General features: G+C 34.9%; 2 protein-coding genes across 6 annotated transcripts in view; one reads left to right on the forward strand and one right to left on the reverse strand.

Annotated features, from left to right (window-relative positions):
• Positions 1–7,356, forward strand: part of ERO1A (endoplasmic reticulum oxidoreductase 1 alpha) — a 41,533-nt gene extending 34,177 nt beyond the window's left edge. For all 4 annotated transcript variants that reach the window (XR_004987684.2, XM_045580690.1, XM_036436508.2 and 1 more), the window contains 3 exons: positions 4,580–4,666; positions 4,756–4,889; positions 6,931–7,356. Coding sequence is in view for 3 of the 4 variants with exons in the window: in XM_045580690.1 (XP_045436646.1) it covers positions 4,580–4,666; positions 4,756–4,889; positions 6,931–6,991 (282 nt within the window). In the remaining variant the exon portion in view is untranslated. The remainder of the gene's footprint in view (positions 1–4,579; positions 4,667–4,755; positions 4,890–6,930) is intronic.
• Positions 7,357–10,859: 3,503 nt separating this feature from the next.
• Positions 10,860–14,430, reverse strand: part of GPR137C (G protein-coupled receptor 137C) — a 56,070-nt gene continuing 52,499 nt past the window's right edge. For both annotated transcript variants that reach the window (XM_036436531.2, XM_036436523.2), the window contains one exon: positions 10,860–13,679. In XM_036436531.2, coding sequence (XP_036292424.1) covers positions 13,502–13,679 — 178 coding nt within the window. In that variant the 3' untranslated portion in view covers positions 10,860–13,501. The remainder of the gene's footprint in view (positions 13,680–14,430) is intronic.

The following is a 14,430-nucleotide window of genomic DNA, read 5'->3' on the forward strand; positions in this document are numbered from 1 at the left end:
TGTGTGTGTGTGTGTGTGTGTGTGTGTGTGTAAATATATATAATTTTTTTTCCATTTCAATTACAGATGACATACAATATTATATTAGTTTAGTTGTACAATTTGCCTTACTTTCTTAATAGAGTTATAACCTCAGGCAAGCCCATTTTTGTGTCTGTTTGCATAAAAATATGACAAGTATAAAATAATATTAGAAAGATTTATTAGATGCTTACTACTATGTGGAAGGCATGATTTTTGTCATTAAAGGGAAAGAGCGTCTATCCTCAAGGGATTTCTAGCCCTATTTGGGGACCCAAGTAAAATTACATTACTGTTCTTTGTCACAAAGGTATGTGTAAGTAGAGGTGGGTGGCCTTCAGGAACATTGAGCTCCTGTTTTCATCAGCATATTTTTAACAGCCTTCCTCTGCTTGCTTTTAAAAAAAAATATATTTTATTGATTTTTTACAGAGAGGAAGAGAGAGGAATAGAGTTAGAAATATCGATGAGAGAGAATCATCCATCAGCTGCCTCTTGCACACCTCCTACTGGGGATGTGCCCGCAACCAAGGTACATGCCCTTGACCGGAATCGAACCCAGGACCTTTCAGTCCGCAGACCGACGCTCTACCACTGAGCCAAACTGGTTTCGGCCTTCTGCTTTTTATTATTTGTTTCTTACTGTAGGGGAAAAACCTGACTTTATGCCATTTGCAAGCAAAATACTTTTTGCAGTCAGTTTTGTGCTGTTAGGTAACAGTTATTTTTGACCTCCCATCTACCTCCTACTTAAAGCATTCTTGCTAGAAATACATACCTCCCTGCTTATATAACCTCCCAAACAGCTTCCAGGAACTTAGGAATGAGGGGGAAGATGCTGTAATAAGATTTCCCCCCATACTAGTTTCAGTATCTTCCTTATTTTTAGGATACTTGCTAGTTTATTTTAGAGTTTTTCGGCATTCACTCTTTTTTATGTTGCACAGATTAGAAATATTTCTCACAATGTTTTAATTTTATTAGAATGAAAACCCTCAAGTTCAATGTCTGTGGCATTTAACAGATCATTTTTCTAAATCCTTTTACAAGAAAGGAGTAAAGAAAACTTGTTAATATCGGAGATTTACTTTCTTAAAGTAGTAGTTTATGGTGGATATCATGGATTTAAACAGTCACACAAGTTCTTTTAAAAACCTTATCTTTTCTCCTCTGTGCTCTATCGGTGTTTGACTGGAAATTGAAGACTTGTGTGAGAGAGGCTTGTTCAGTGTTCCTCTCAAACTAGAATACGGTTTTACTTGAAGGCTTAAAAATGTTTGAGAATTGGATGAGAATTATTTTTTGGTCAATTGGTTTCATAAGTCACAGTATATAACCATAGCATGTTTGATTATTCTCCGCTCTGGTTATATTTTAATTTTTGATCTCGGAGTTGTATACAAACAAGGGGAATTTGTAAGTGACTTAGGTTCTGGTTATTTTTTTGGATCATAAGTTTTTATCATCTGAGGTAACTTTGGAACATACATATAAATATTTCTCTCTTTTCTGCATCCGGCGTGGCTAGAGAGTGTCTGGTTCCTGAGTAGGGGCAGCTGGGGATTGAGAAAATGAAAGAAAGAGACAGATACAGAGACAGAAGGAAAGAGCTGTGTCGGGGTGGGACAGCTATCATCTGGTGGAGAGACAGTGATCCAGAGCCGATTCAGTGCGTTTATTTTACACAGCAAAATACCAGGAAGTTTTACTATAGCCTAAGACAAAGGAGATTATGTGCATTCTATGGTTTCTTTGTAATACCGTGTTTCCCCGAAAATAAGACATCCTCCGAAAATAAGACCTAGCCCATGGAACGATAAGACATTCCCAGAAAATAAGACCTAGCGCAACTTTGGGAGAAAAAATTAATATAAGACACTGTCTTATTTTCCAGGAAACAGGGTAGTCACTTCTGGGTGGGCCTGGATAATCGTGTTTGTTCCTGGTGCTTGACTGGACTTAGATAATGAAACCCGCCCCCTGGCACCTGAGCTGAAGGTCAGGCTGACAACACACCTGCCTCTGGCAAGGTATGCTTCCAGGGAGTGGCTCTGCTGGGCACAGTGGATTCAGATGACAATCAGCTCAGGGGGCTCTTCCAGGCGCTCCCTATAGTACGCACGATATTGGACATTGATTGCTATTTTTGGAAATCACGAGGATTTTCTCCTGTTCTGAGTTAGTTAATTTCTGGCTTGTTAATTTGGTTCTAGTATATTAAGTTCACTTAAGCTCTAATGCTTGGTTTTAATTTTGCAGTGTTAGAAGCTTACCATCTCTGCATGTTCCATACAAAGATTTACTTGAGAGTTGCCTTACATTCAAGTATTTGAATTAACATGGATTCAAATACTGAATTTACACAATGCCTACAAAAACAAGCACAATCTTTTATAATAAAGTTTTTCATCCTTTGCAAGTATGAAAGTAAAAAACTTTCAAGGCCTTTCCTAACTTTTAATTAGTAACATTTTAAAGTAAAAGTTGTGTTTTATTGATCATAACATTTTTATCCATTTGAAAATTTATAATGCATAACAGGGAGCTATTTATTCAGTCTCTATACAGTGCTTATCTACAAATGGATTTTGTAGGGCCTTGTAACAACTATTAAGTCTCCCAGAGTCAACACCTCGTAGGATGGGTTTTACATCTATTTTGAGTAATTTTACTGCTCCCTTATTAGTGTTAAAAGTATGATTTTCCTGTAATTCAAAGTCGAAACATAAATGTAAAGAAAACCTCATATCAAATCACCAAAACCTCAAGAGTAATATGAGTAATATTACTGGGTAAATATTTTTAAAAAGTAGATTTAAAATTAGGATTACCTCTTACTGAGCTCAGCCCAAAAGATACAGAAACACGAGATATAAAGTATGCTAACATATGGTAAACATTAATAGTGATAATGTGCAACCAAAGGACTTGTGTGCATGCATATAAGCCTAACCAGTGGCCATGGACAACAGGGGTGTGGGAGCATATGTGGGGAGGGGTTTGGGATGGGAATGGGAGGATGAGGACAATTATGTGATAAAATCAATAAAAAAAAACAACTAAAAAAAAATAGTGATAATGTGGGCTTTGTATGAATATAAAATTTGTATTTAAAAAGATATCGATACAAGCTCTGAGATCCTACTAAAGAGCTTTTACATGTCACAGCTGTTTCAGAGTCTCAAGCTGAACGAAACATCTGGGGAAAGACTGAATTGAGTAAATTAGATTGAATTGAGGTCTGCTTTGAATAGTGGGTTCCAATCTTTACTGATTTATTCCTATTTTTAGATCTTTGGTCCTGTTCTCTTCTTATTGAGCCCAGTGTGTGATTATCACATTAAAAAAAAGAGAGAGAGGAACACTATCTGCTCTCCAAATTATGGGTCAGTTGGTATACTGAATGTTTCATCTGAAGTGTACATCAGGTTTCCTGCTTGCAGTACTGTAAGCTGATTCTAGTAACAAGGATAGAGGGAGTCATGTGCAGGATCAATTGATAATTCTTACCTTTGGAGTAAATGAAGATGTGTCCTTGGCTTCCCTTCTCTTCTCCTTATTAGTTAAGGGCATATATTGCTTTTGGACGAGCCAGATGTCTATTGCCCTATTATAAACAATACTACAATAGCTAGAAGCCCGATGCACGAAGATTCATGCAAGAATGGGCCTTCCTTTCCCTGGCTGCTGGCACTGCCTTTCTGTTCTGGCCCCCAGAGCCATCCCTCTCCACTCCGGCCCTGCCTTCCTACACTGTCCAGAGGCCCTGAGTGGCTGGGGCGGTTCGGAATGCCTGCAGTGTCGCCATGGCAACAATGCAAGTGTCCCACCCCCAGCTGCTCAGGGCCTCCGTATGCAAATTAACCCGCCATCTTTATTGGGTTAATTTGCATACTCCTGATTAGCTGGTGGGCATAGCGAAGGTATGGTCAATTTGCATCTTTCTCTTTTATTAGTGTAGATAGTAGACTGAGGTTCAAAGACATATACACATTTATTAAAATATAAAAACAAAAAATTCAGCCTGGCTGGTATAGCTCAGTCTATGAGCATTGACCTGTGAAGCAGGAGTTCATAGTTCGATTCCTGGTCAGGGCACATGCCCGGGTAGCGGGCTTGATCCCTGGTGTGGGGTGTGCAGGAAGTAGCCGATCAGTGATTCTCTCTCATCATTGATGTTTTTATCTCTCTTTTCCTCTCCTTTTTTCTCTGAAATCAATAACTAATATATTTTTTTTCAATTAGAATGTTTTCAATTTTGCTTGTAATGGTTTCTTTATAAAACTTTGTGAAGGGTACACGGATGTTCACTATATCCTGTATATTTCTGAATAATAATATCTGATTTTTTCACATACTGTGATTTTTTTTTTAACTACTGTGAAGTCAAAGGTTTTTATTTTTTCTCTTCCTCTTTTTGGTAAATGATGCCATCCAACCCCTTGTCCCCCCTTTGACATAGTTAATAATCACATACAACAGAATACCTCACAGGCATTCAGAAAATGGTTTTTGACTATATACCGCAGCTTAATACAATTTTGTTAATTGTTCTTAGGAGGACTTTCGACTGCATTTTAGAAATATTTCAAGAATCATGGATTGTGTTGGTTGTTTTAAATGTAGACTGTGGGGAAAGCTTCAGGTAAGCAAATCTATCTCAATCCTATTTTTCACTTATTCTTTGCACAAATAATTTTCTGACATTTTCTTTTTTTCTTATTTCTGTTATAGACTCAGGGTTTGGGTACTGCTCTGAAGATCTTGTTTTCTGAGAAACTGATAGCAAATATGCCAGAAAGTGGGCCCAGTTATGAATTCCAACTGACCAGACAAGAAATAGTGTCATTATTTAATGCATTTGGAAGGTTAGTATAAATGTATTGAAATTGTTTCTGCTAGTCAAATAAGTCTAATGCAACATGTATGTTCTCAGATTATAATATGTATGTGTAAGGAATATCCTTTTAAGTGAAAGTATCTCATTATGGAATTCTAGGATATTATGATACCTTAAGTATGTAGACACAAACAATCATTACATGATAGTCTTTATTTTTATCTGTTGACTTTTATAGTCGTGATTAGTTTACTGATAGGACCTCAAAATTCATCTTACTGAATCTGTATAAATTTTTAATTATTATTATTATTATTGTTGTTGTTAACCCTCACCCAAGGGTTTTTTATTTTTTTATTTTTTTAGAGAGTGGAAGGGAGAGGAGGGGGAAAGGGAGAGAGAAACATCAATCTGAGAGAGAAAGATTGACTAGTTCGTGCACTTGCTCATTTGGACTGGGGCTGGGGATTGAACCTGCAATCCTTGACTGGGAATTGAACCCTCCATCCTCTGGTCCATGGCATTAACCACTGAACCACATGGTATACCACTCCAATTATTTAAAAGTAGTTTTTTGTGCTGCCCAAATGTTTATATGTGTATATATATATTTTGATTTCAGAGAGGAAGAGAGAGATAGAAATATCAATGATGAGAGAGAATCATTGATCGGCTACCTCATACATGCCACCTACTGGGAATCGAGCCTGCAACCCAGACATGTCCCCTTGACTGGAATCGAACCTGGGACCCTTCAGTCCATAGGCCGATGCTCTATTCACTGAGTTAAACCAGCTAGGACCAAATATTTTTTGAAGGTCCTAGAAAAACTCATGTTTTGTATAGGTATAGATGTAAAATTTCTTTGTAAATTCACCACTATGTAAACAAGTTAATAATTCTTTAAAAATAATTTAATTTTATAAAAATGATTGGAAGATAAACTTGAAATAAGGCACTTACATTATAAAATTTAGGTATATCTGTACTTTTTTAAAAAAAAATATTTTATTGATTTTGTACAGAGAGGAAGGGAGAGAGATAGAGATTTAGAAACATCGATGAGAGAGAGTCATCAATCAGTTGCCTCTTGCACACCCCCTACTGGGGATATGCCCGCAACCAAGGTACATGCCCTTGACTGGAATCGAACCCGGGTCCCTTCAGTCCCCAAGCCGAGGCTCTATCCATTGAGCTAAACTGGTCTCGGCGGTATATCTGTACTTCTTTCTGGCCTCTCATATGAAAGGATACAGAGATTTATAAAAACTAATATTTTCTAAGGACTAACAATTATGATTTAATATTTTGGGTTTGAAATAATTGACCTCCAAAATTATTCTTTTTTGTTGTTTTTTAATCCACACCTGAAGGAATTTTTCTATTGATTTTTAGGGAGAGTGGAAGAGAGAGGCTATGACATCAATGTGAGAGAAACACATCGGCTTGGGCCAAAATTATTTTTTAGTACACAGAAACTTGACAGTTATATTTCATTGAGTACTCTGCTACTTTTTTTCATAGTGGAGAGCAGAGCTAAACTATACTTGAAGTAATGAACAAACTTTACGTTTTATAAAAATTAGTGAGAACAATTTGATCATATGTTTACTATTCTCACCTTAAAGTCCAAAAGCTTTGGTTCTTTAGTATATTTACTAAATATGATATATTGATTAGTTTTCATTACTTGTGTATTTATGCATATTTAAAATGCATATTTCAATGATCTACTTATCTGTATGTACTTTAAATACTAAGCATATGAATATACTTATGATTACTTAAAATAACAAGTATTTTAATATTTTTGTACTTTGTAATTCTCTAATTTAATACTAAGTTATGAATACTTAAAAATAAATTTCTGGGCAACACTATCTTAGTTTTACATCAAGTTAAGAACTAAAGTACATCAAAATAGATTAAATTATTTATGTACCTTTAAATTCATTGAAATAAATTACATTTTTTCCTGTGCTTGGTAAGTACAAAGTGAATAATTTTCAGAGAAAAGTTATCTAAGATAGTTTTTGAATGGAAAAAAAATTTTTGTTTGTTTGTTACAGAATTTCTACAAGTGTGAAAGAATTAGAAAACTTTAGGAACTTGTTGCAAAATGTTCATTAAAGAAAATGAGTTGAAATGTGCCTGTGCTGGACAATGGAGGTCAAAGAGAGGAATGTCATTCAAAGAAATAAAAACGACAGTCTAAAGGCAAATGTTTTATAAAGCTGCTTTTGTAAAAGGAGAATTATATTATTTTAAGTAAACATTTTTAAAAATTGTGTTAGATCTGTGTATAATATTGTGAATAAAAGTGATACTTTGGGGTATTGTGGTACAGATTTTAAAGTTTAATGTTGAATAAAATCAGAATTATTAAATTCATATATGTTAAAACTAAGTACCTGATGTTCTAAATCTCTCAAACTAGAATTTTGTGTAAGATGTAATATAAATAAAACTATGGCCAATATGACAAGTGTTTAATAGAAAAATACTAAGGAGGCTCATGAATAACGAATAATTAACAGCCTAAAAATTTTGAATACATTTAGACTTAACTGATTTAGTAAGTGAAAATACAGAATGCCCAGTTATGTTTGAATTTCAGATAAACAAAAAATTTAAAAATATAAGTATGTTACATGCAATATTTGGGACATACTTAAAACAAAAAATTATTCCTTATTTAAAATTCAAATTTAACTGGTTACCTTTTCTTGTATTTGGCAACTCCGAAATATATTGATATGAAAAAAGTCACTTTTAGAGTTATGTTACTATTTTGATTGGCTTGTTTTTGTTTGTAGAAAGATAACAATCACAACTAAAAGGTATAGGGGATTTCTATACATTGTGAAAAGTTGAAAAGATTTATACATGTATTCTCATAATACTTTAATACTGGATAAATTTAGGAGAAATCTTTTATTTTTATATATTTTCAAATTTACAGGAAAGTTTCTTGGATAGTACAAAGAACTTTCATCCAGATTCATTGACTGTTAATATTTGCTTTATCTTTCTTGCTCTTTATTTATACACATAGTACTTTTAACTCAATCATTTGAAAGTCAATGACAGACTGTTTGAACCCATACCATAGTTTGTAATACTGAGTAATTTATTAAAAACTAGAGGACCAGTGCCCAAAATTCGTGCACGGGGTTGGGGGTTGGGGTCTCTCATCCCAGCCTGCACCCTCTCGCAGCCTGGGACCCCTCGGTGGACATTTCTCTTGCAATCCGGGATCCCTCTAGCAGTCCCAGACCCCTTGCTCATTACTGTCTGCATGCTTGCTGCTCCTTAGCACAGCAAAGGAGGGAGAGGCTCCCGCCACTGCAGCTGTGCTTGCCAGCCATGAGTCCGGCTTCTAGCTGAGTGGTGCTCCTCCTGTGGGAGTGCACTGACCACCAGGGGACAGCTCCTGCATTGAGCATCTGCCCCCTGGTGGTCAGTGTGTGTCATAGCAACTGGTTGTTTAGTCATTTGGTCAATTTGCAGATTAGCCTTTTATTATATAGGATGATTTTTTTTTTTTTTAGGAAAAAAAAAATCTGGAACTATAATGTGATAAGCTTTAGAATAAGGAATCATTTTGAGTTTGTTTTATCGCCCTTTTAATGTTTGATCTGTAAACTCATAGGAATTTCTTAATTTATTTTTTGGTATTCATTTCCTTTTTCTTCTTAAAAACTAAACTGTAATTTTTGGAGGTTTTATTAGTGAAAGCTCTTCAATGATAAAAATTTTTGAAGGGGTTTGGGAATTTATGTCACATGGTAATTATAGAGAAAAAAGAAACGGTATACCTCAAAATTATGTGCCTCTTTATATATCACATTAATGAAGTAGGGTTTATTTATATAATGGTTTAGAAATGTCATTTTACACTGCTGTATTCTTTTTCTTCTGTGTCCCTAAGACCTGGTGTAGTGTTAAACACATAGTGGGTATCCAATAAATATTTGTTGAATGAATGTATGAATATGTATTCAGTATATTTTAAGTGAATAATTTCAGAGCTAAGTTTCCCCCCTTCATTTGAATAGGGTAGGAAAAGAAAGACATTAATTTATTAGTTAAATCAGTATTTTTGGAGACTCAAAGAACTATGAAATAATCACCATATATAAAAGTTGAAGGACAGTGCTCTGAAAATGTGGTAGATGGATTTAAATGGTAATTTGTCTCTATATGTCTCTCATGCCCCCTGCCCTTTTTTTAACAGCAAAATTTCTTTTGAAAAAATATTCCTGTCTTCAGTTTGTCACCTTCCACTTGCTCCTTAACTAAAATCGGGCTTTTGGCTCTGTACTTAACAATCTCTTCCTTCGAAGCCTAAACACCCAGTTCTAAATCCAAGTCAAAGGCATTTCTTAATTTGACTTTTTTTTCTTCTTCTGCATTTGATCCTGTTGACAGCCCCTTCTTTAAAAATCCACCTTTGATTTCCTTATATTTCACTTAATCCTGGATGCCTTCCTTTTAGCCAGCTTTAATTTATACTACTCCTCATGCTCTCATTCTTGCTCTCTTAATCACCACCACTTCTCACTTCTGGGTAATTCCAATTCACTGATTTCTAAATCCTTATCTTTAGCCCAGACTTCTCCATCCATCTATGACCTACCTTTACTTAGTTGTCTTACATGATCTTTACTTGTGTGTCTTAAAGCAGTCATTCTCCCCCAAGCCTACTCTTAGACCTATCTTCCTTGCTCTGCTTAAATTCAGAACCATTATCATCTACATATTTTAGGCTCACTCCTTCCCTCCATCTTACCCCTATCCAGTCCGTGTCTAAGTGCTATGGATTTTATCTCCCTATCTCTGATACATCAATGTCTTTCCATTTTAATTGACTGCTCTTACCTAAAGTACTATACTAACCTGTCTTGTACCCAGCCTGTCTTTTTCTGTTTGGCTCCACAATGCTACTAGAGTGGGTTTTCTAGCAGCACTCTAACAATGGTCTCTGATGTGTGTCTCCCAGGCCCACCTCCCCCACCACCTTCATTCTGAGGAAATGGACCTACAGTTCAAATGCACCATGGTCAGTCGCCTACACCGTGGTGCAGGCTGCTCTCTTTGCATCAAGTGCCCTAGCTATCCATCCCCACGTGGACAATTTCTCTGTGTCCTTGCAGGCTCCCATTTATGTCCCCGTTTCATCCAAGGAGGACCCTAACGAACTTCCTTCACTGTGTTACCACTGATAATTACAACCTACCTCTATTGTGCCACTGATTGTACTGTATTGTTTTTGTTTTTTAAAGCCTCCTCTACTAGAATGTGAGCTCCTTAAGGGCAGGAAAAAGAACTTGATCCATTTTTGCATCTCTATAGCATAGTTTTTGACATATGAATACTTAATAAATGAATGTTTGTTGAAAAAATCTGCTTTTAAAACGATAACTTTATTCTATTAGAGGTTAGATTTTCATTCCAAATGTCTTCACAGCAAGAGTCAGTGATTCCCAAAGATTTGTGAACTCTAGGGGAGTCAATAAAGCTCCTGAAATTGTATTCAAAATTTGGAATGGTTTTGGCAAACTATTATGAAAAAAATAGTAAGATCTCTTCTTTCAGGGGAAAAGGTAACATCATTGAGGAATATTTTGAATAATCGAAGAGTAACTGCCCGAGATTATGGGCTAGGTAAATTTATCCCTATTTAAGATTCTAAGGGAAAGGAGAGAGGGGTTATACGTTATTTCATACAAGGATTTTTCTTACCTTAATTCTTGAATACATGTGTTGCCTATATTGTTTAAAGTAAAATGTATGGCAGTTCTTATCAAAATTACTGTACAATACTAAAGGACATGATGGTCAGGTATAAGTAAGTATAATATAAGCTCACTAGCAGAGGATCATTTGTAATTCCTATTTTCTCTCCCTATGGTAGCACTAGGGTTCTTATCCTTATGTAACAGAAACTCATTTGGAATAGTTCATGAAGAGAAATTAAGAAAACCAGACCTCCAAATAAAAGCACAAACACTTTTATTTTTAACAGGAGTGTTTTGTTACAATTCAGTGAAACAACAAATAAATACATTCATTGACCACAGCTATACTTTTACAACCAGTATAAAACTGATCATATAGCTGAGAAACACTGTTAAACAATAGAAAGGCAGCTATGCATAAAAAAAGCTACTATCTATAAATTACGTCTTTAATAAAAACTACAACCAGCTATAATGAGTGGTAAGAGTTCCAAAATTAATGGCCACCCAAATGAAACTATAAAAAACAAGTACTGCTAATCACTGTAGAATTACACACTTAAGCAATGAAATGCATTGTTCCAACTAATGAACCAAGAGGAAGGTTTGAAATTGTCATCATGTGCTTCAGTGCAGGATGAACAAGGAATCGGTAGCCCTTTGATTTTATAAACAACTCCTTTCAAGACCAGACTTAAAGTGCTCCTAGTGCTTTGGAATTCTCAAGCAAAAATTGGGCCAGAAGCTTATATTTCTTTGTCTTTGGTGATGTATTGTGGGAGATGTGTATAAAGAGACAAAGGCAAGAATTTAGGTACCGTAGTTAGTCTTAAGAATATATTTATAAATCTCAAATTTGGAGGAATCAACTTAAGCAATTGAAAGAACCAAGTTATTTTTATCTAAAATACTTTTTAAAAAGTAATCTTTGCTTATCTGGTCAAATAGAAACATTATCTAGGGAAGCCTTACTAGAAAAAAATTTCCTGTATTTGAATCCCAAGGGTTAACACAAATCTTGTCATACAGCTTTAGATAATCAGATACCTAACATTATTAGGAAAATTAACATTCTGAAAAAAAGTCTAGTAACTGAAGTTGTAATCACAGTATACTGAGCTGTATACTGTATTGTGTAAATATCAAGGTTAACTTCTGTAATATTCATTTTAAAATAATTTGGTTACAATAAGAGAATTTATGAACCTAAAGTAGCATAACTATACGTTTATGCTTCTGATTGAATTCAAAGTCATTTTGTATGATAAAAAGAAGAAATTTCTTTGGCTGTGTACCAGCCTCCCAAAAGATTGAAAGCATTAAAAATTTCATTTATCCCTTGGGGGTTTCACATACTGTTATAACTTTTGTGAAGTTACTGCATCCATTATTAAAAAGTTGAAAGGCATTTTAAGCAAGAGTAGAAATAAAACATAACTTTCAAAACAAATTAGGAGACAGAAAAGGACAGTTATATTAGTTCCAGTTCTGAAGAAACAGATCAGCAGACAATTGTATAAAGTTAGGTGTCTTAAAGTATGCTGTGACAGCTTCCCAATGTTGCCTGTTCCCTTGGCATCTTGAGGTATGCAGCAATCCTTCTCTTAATATAAACACTGGTAGAAAGTGCATTTTAAAATTCTCTATTACTTTAGCCTACCATATATATTTTTTTAGATTTGGGATAGGACATTCAAGACAGTTTTAATATAATTCAAAAAGTATTCCAATGTTGTTAACCACTGTTTTTATACTTACCTAGTTATAGTTAGTACCTTCTTATCAGTTTGCCTATTTATATAGTGTTGGAATTTAATTTGGCTTTGCCCATATAAGATATAAAAATGTGAGAACTAAAGGAGGACTTATGTCTTACAAAGTATTGCACTTGAGTTCACTGCAATGATGTATCATGATTTAATTTACCTGAGGACAATCCTGCTTTTCCAGTAAAACCAGCTAAAATATTGTTTCAGCTAAATCAAATGCTTTTGCAAACAAGTATTCATGTTTTAACTTAGAATTGTATATTTCATGAATAACTAACTCGTAAATGCATCTGTAAACTTGTTTAGTCCCAAGAGATTTCTATCAAAATATCCCTATGCAAAAATCACTATTGCTTTCTTGACAAATCATGCTTAACCTACTACATGTATATTAATCATACAAAATAGTCACTTGACCACTTCTACTCAAGTAGCCACATAATTTTCACTGGTGTACTCTCTTCTTTAAGAAATAACTGTGGCTTTCCAAAGAACACCGCTGGTCATCACTGTAAAGGTTTACTACTATCATTTAAAAGAAATGATTGTTTGAATAACTGAAGTTGGTATTTTATGATCATGCTTAAAAGATCTTCAATGATTACGTATTTTTAGTATATTAAAAAAAGAATAATACATTTTTATGCTTTAGTTCTGTGCACTTTTCACACTGTAAAATTTTTATTGGGTAAAAATTCCATATGGAGTATGCCACGTAATATACAGACTTTTATTTTAATAGGAAAAATTCCCTCTTAATTTGGTGTACAATATAATATCCCAGGGTGAGCATTGGAGTATGACTTTGGGGACTGCAGTGTACTCTTCAGAACAAAGATAAAAGTGCAAATATGCAAATATGCTTTTGATGTTCCAAAGTCAAGTTGTTTGGAGACCATCAAGTGCCTTAAGAGCTAATCTCTCTTCTCCCACTCCAAATGTTCCAGTTAACGTCACTGTACCGTGAAGAGGTCAAAGGAACAGCTGTGTCCTCTGCCGAGCACAGCCACATTTCCAGGCGCTGTTTTCAGTTGCGAAAGATAATGGAATGTTTATGTAGATGGCATTTACACGCATTGAATACACACGTTCGTGAAAAACAACTGAAGAATCACAGCTTGGTAATGCTGTCAGTTTTGTGGTGTTACATATAAGCTATGGTGAGTGTTCAAGTCGAAATTACTACAAGTAAAGAGCAAAGGAGCAGTGTCCGCCATAGGTCCATTCAGGTGGGGGGAGACGGTGTAACTGTTGCTGCCACACGCTGCCATGGTGCCATACCAGCCCAACCCTTGTGAATTTGGTAAACTGCAACAACAAAAAAAGCCACAAGACTGTGATCAGTATATAAATCACACTGACATTTTTAGTTTTCAATGAATTTTATAACATAATTGAAATTACATAATGACTTCCTATAAAATGTAATGATTTTTAACCTAATAGCCTTGATTATATATCATATATTACAAAATAATGAGTAAATGCCACTCAGAACTAGAATTTGATTATCAGATAATAATAATAGTACATATTATGTATTAGGTTCTATTCTAAGACATTTGGTACACACACACACACACATATTCATTTAATCTTCACAACAGTCCTAGAGGTTCTATTATTCATATTTTACAGATGAAAAACAGGCTAAAAAAATGGGTTAAGTAACTTGTCCAAAGGAAGTGAGGGTCATAAAAAATGCTCTAGCAAGCTAAAAGCATTATGTCAGTGTGCATGGAGGCTCTCATTTTGCCCAGCTACACAGATGAATGGTTTGGATTTGCAATGATTTTGGAATTAAAGAGGTCACAAATAATTTCCCTGCCATCTAAGGTTCCCAAGAATTTTATCTGGAGTTTCTCTGTGGATTCTGATTAGCACTATATAGATAATGAATCATATAAAATCACTATAGCAGTATTTCTTTCCTGCTGACCAATGCCCATCAGCTTTGAACCAACAAAGGATCCTGAAATGAATTGGTACTATTTTATCCCAAAGGCTTAGAGGTCAATGATAGTTCTTTATAGTACAGGTCCCACCATGGGTTTAACAT

The sequence above is a fragment of the Pipistrellus kuhlii genome, unplaced genomic scaffold (genome assembly GCF_014108245.1).
Source record: "Pipistrellus kuhlii isolate mPipKuh1 unplaced genomic scaffold, mPipKuh1.p scaffold_m20_p_1, whole genome shotgun sequence".
Lineage (NCBI taxonomy): Eukaryota > Metazoa > Chordata > Mammalia > Chiroptera > Vespertilionidae > Pipistrellus > Pipistrellus kuhlii.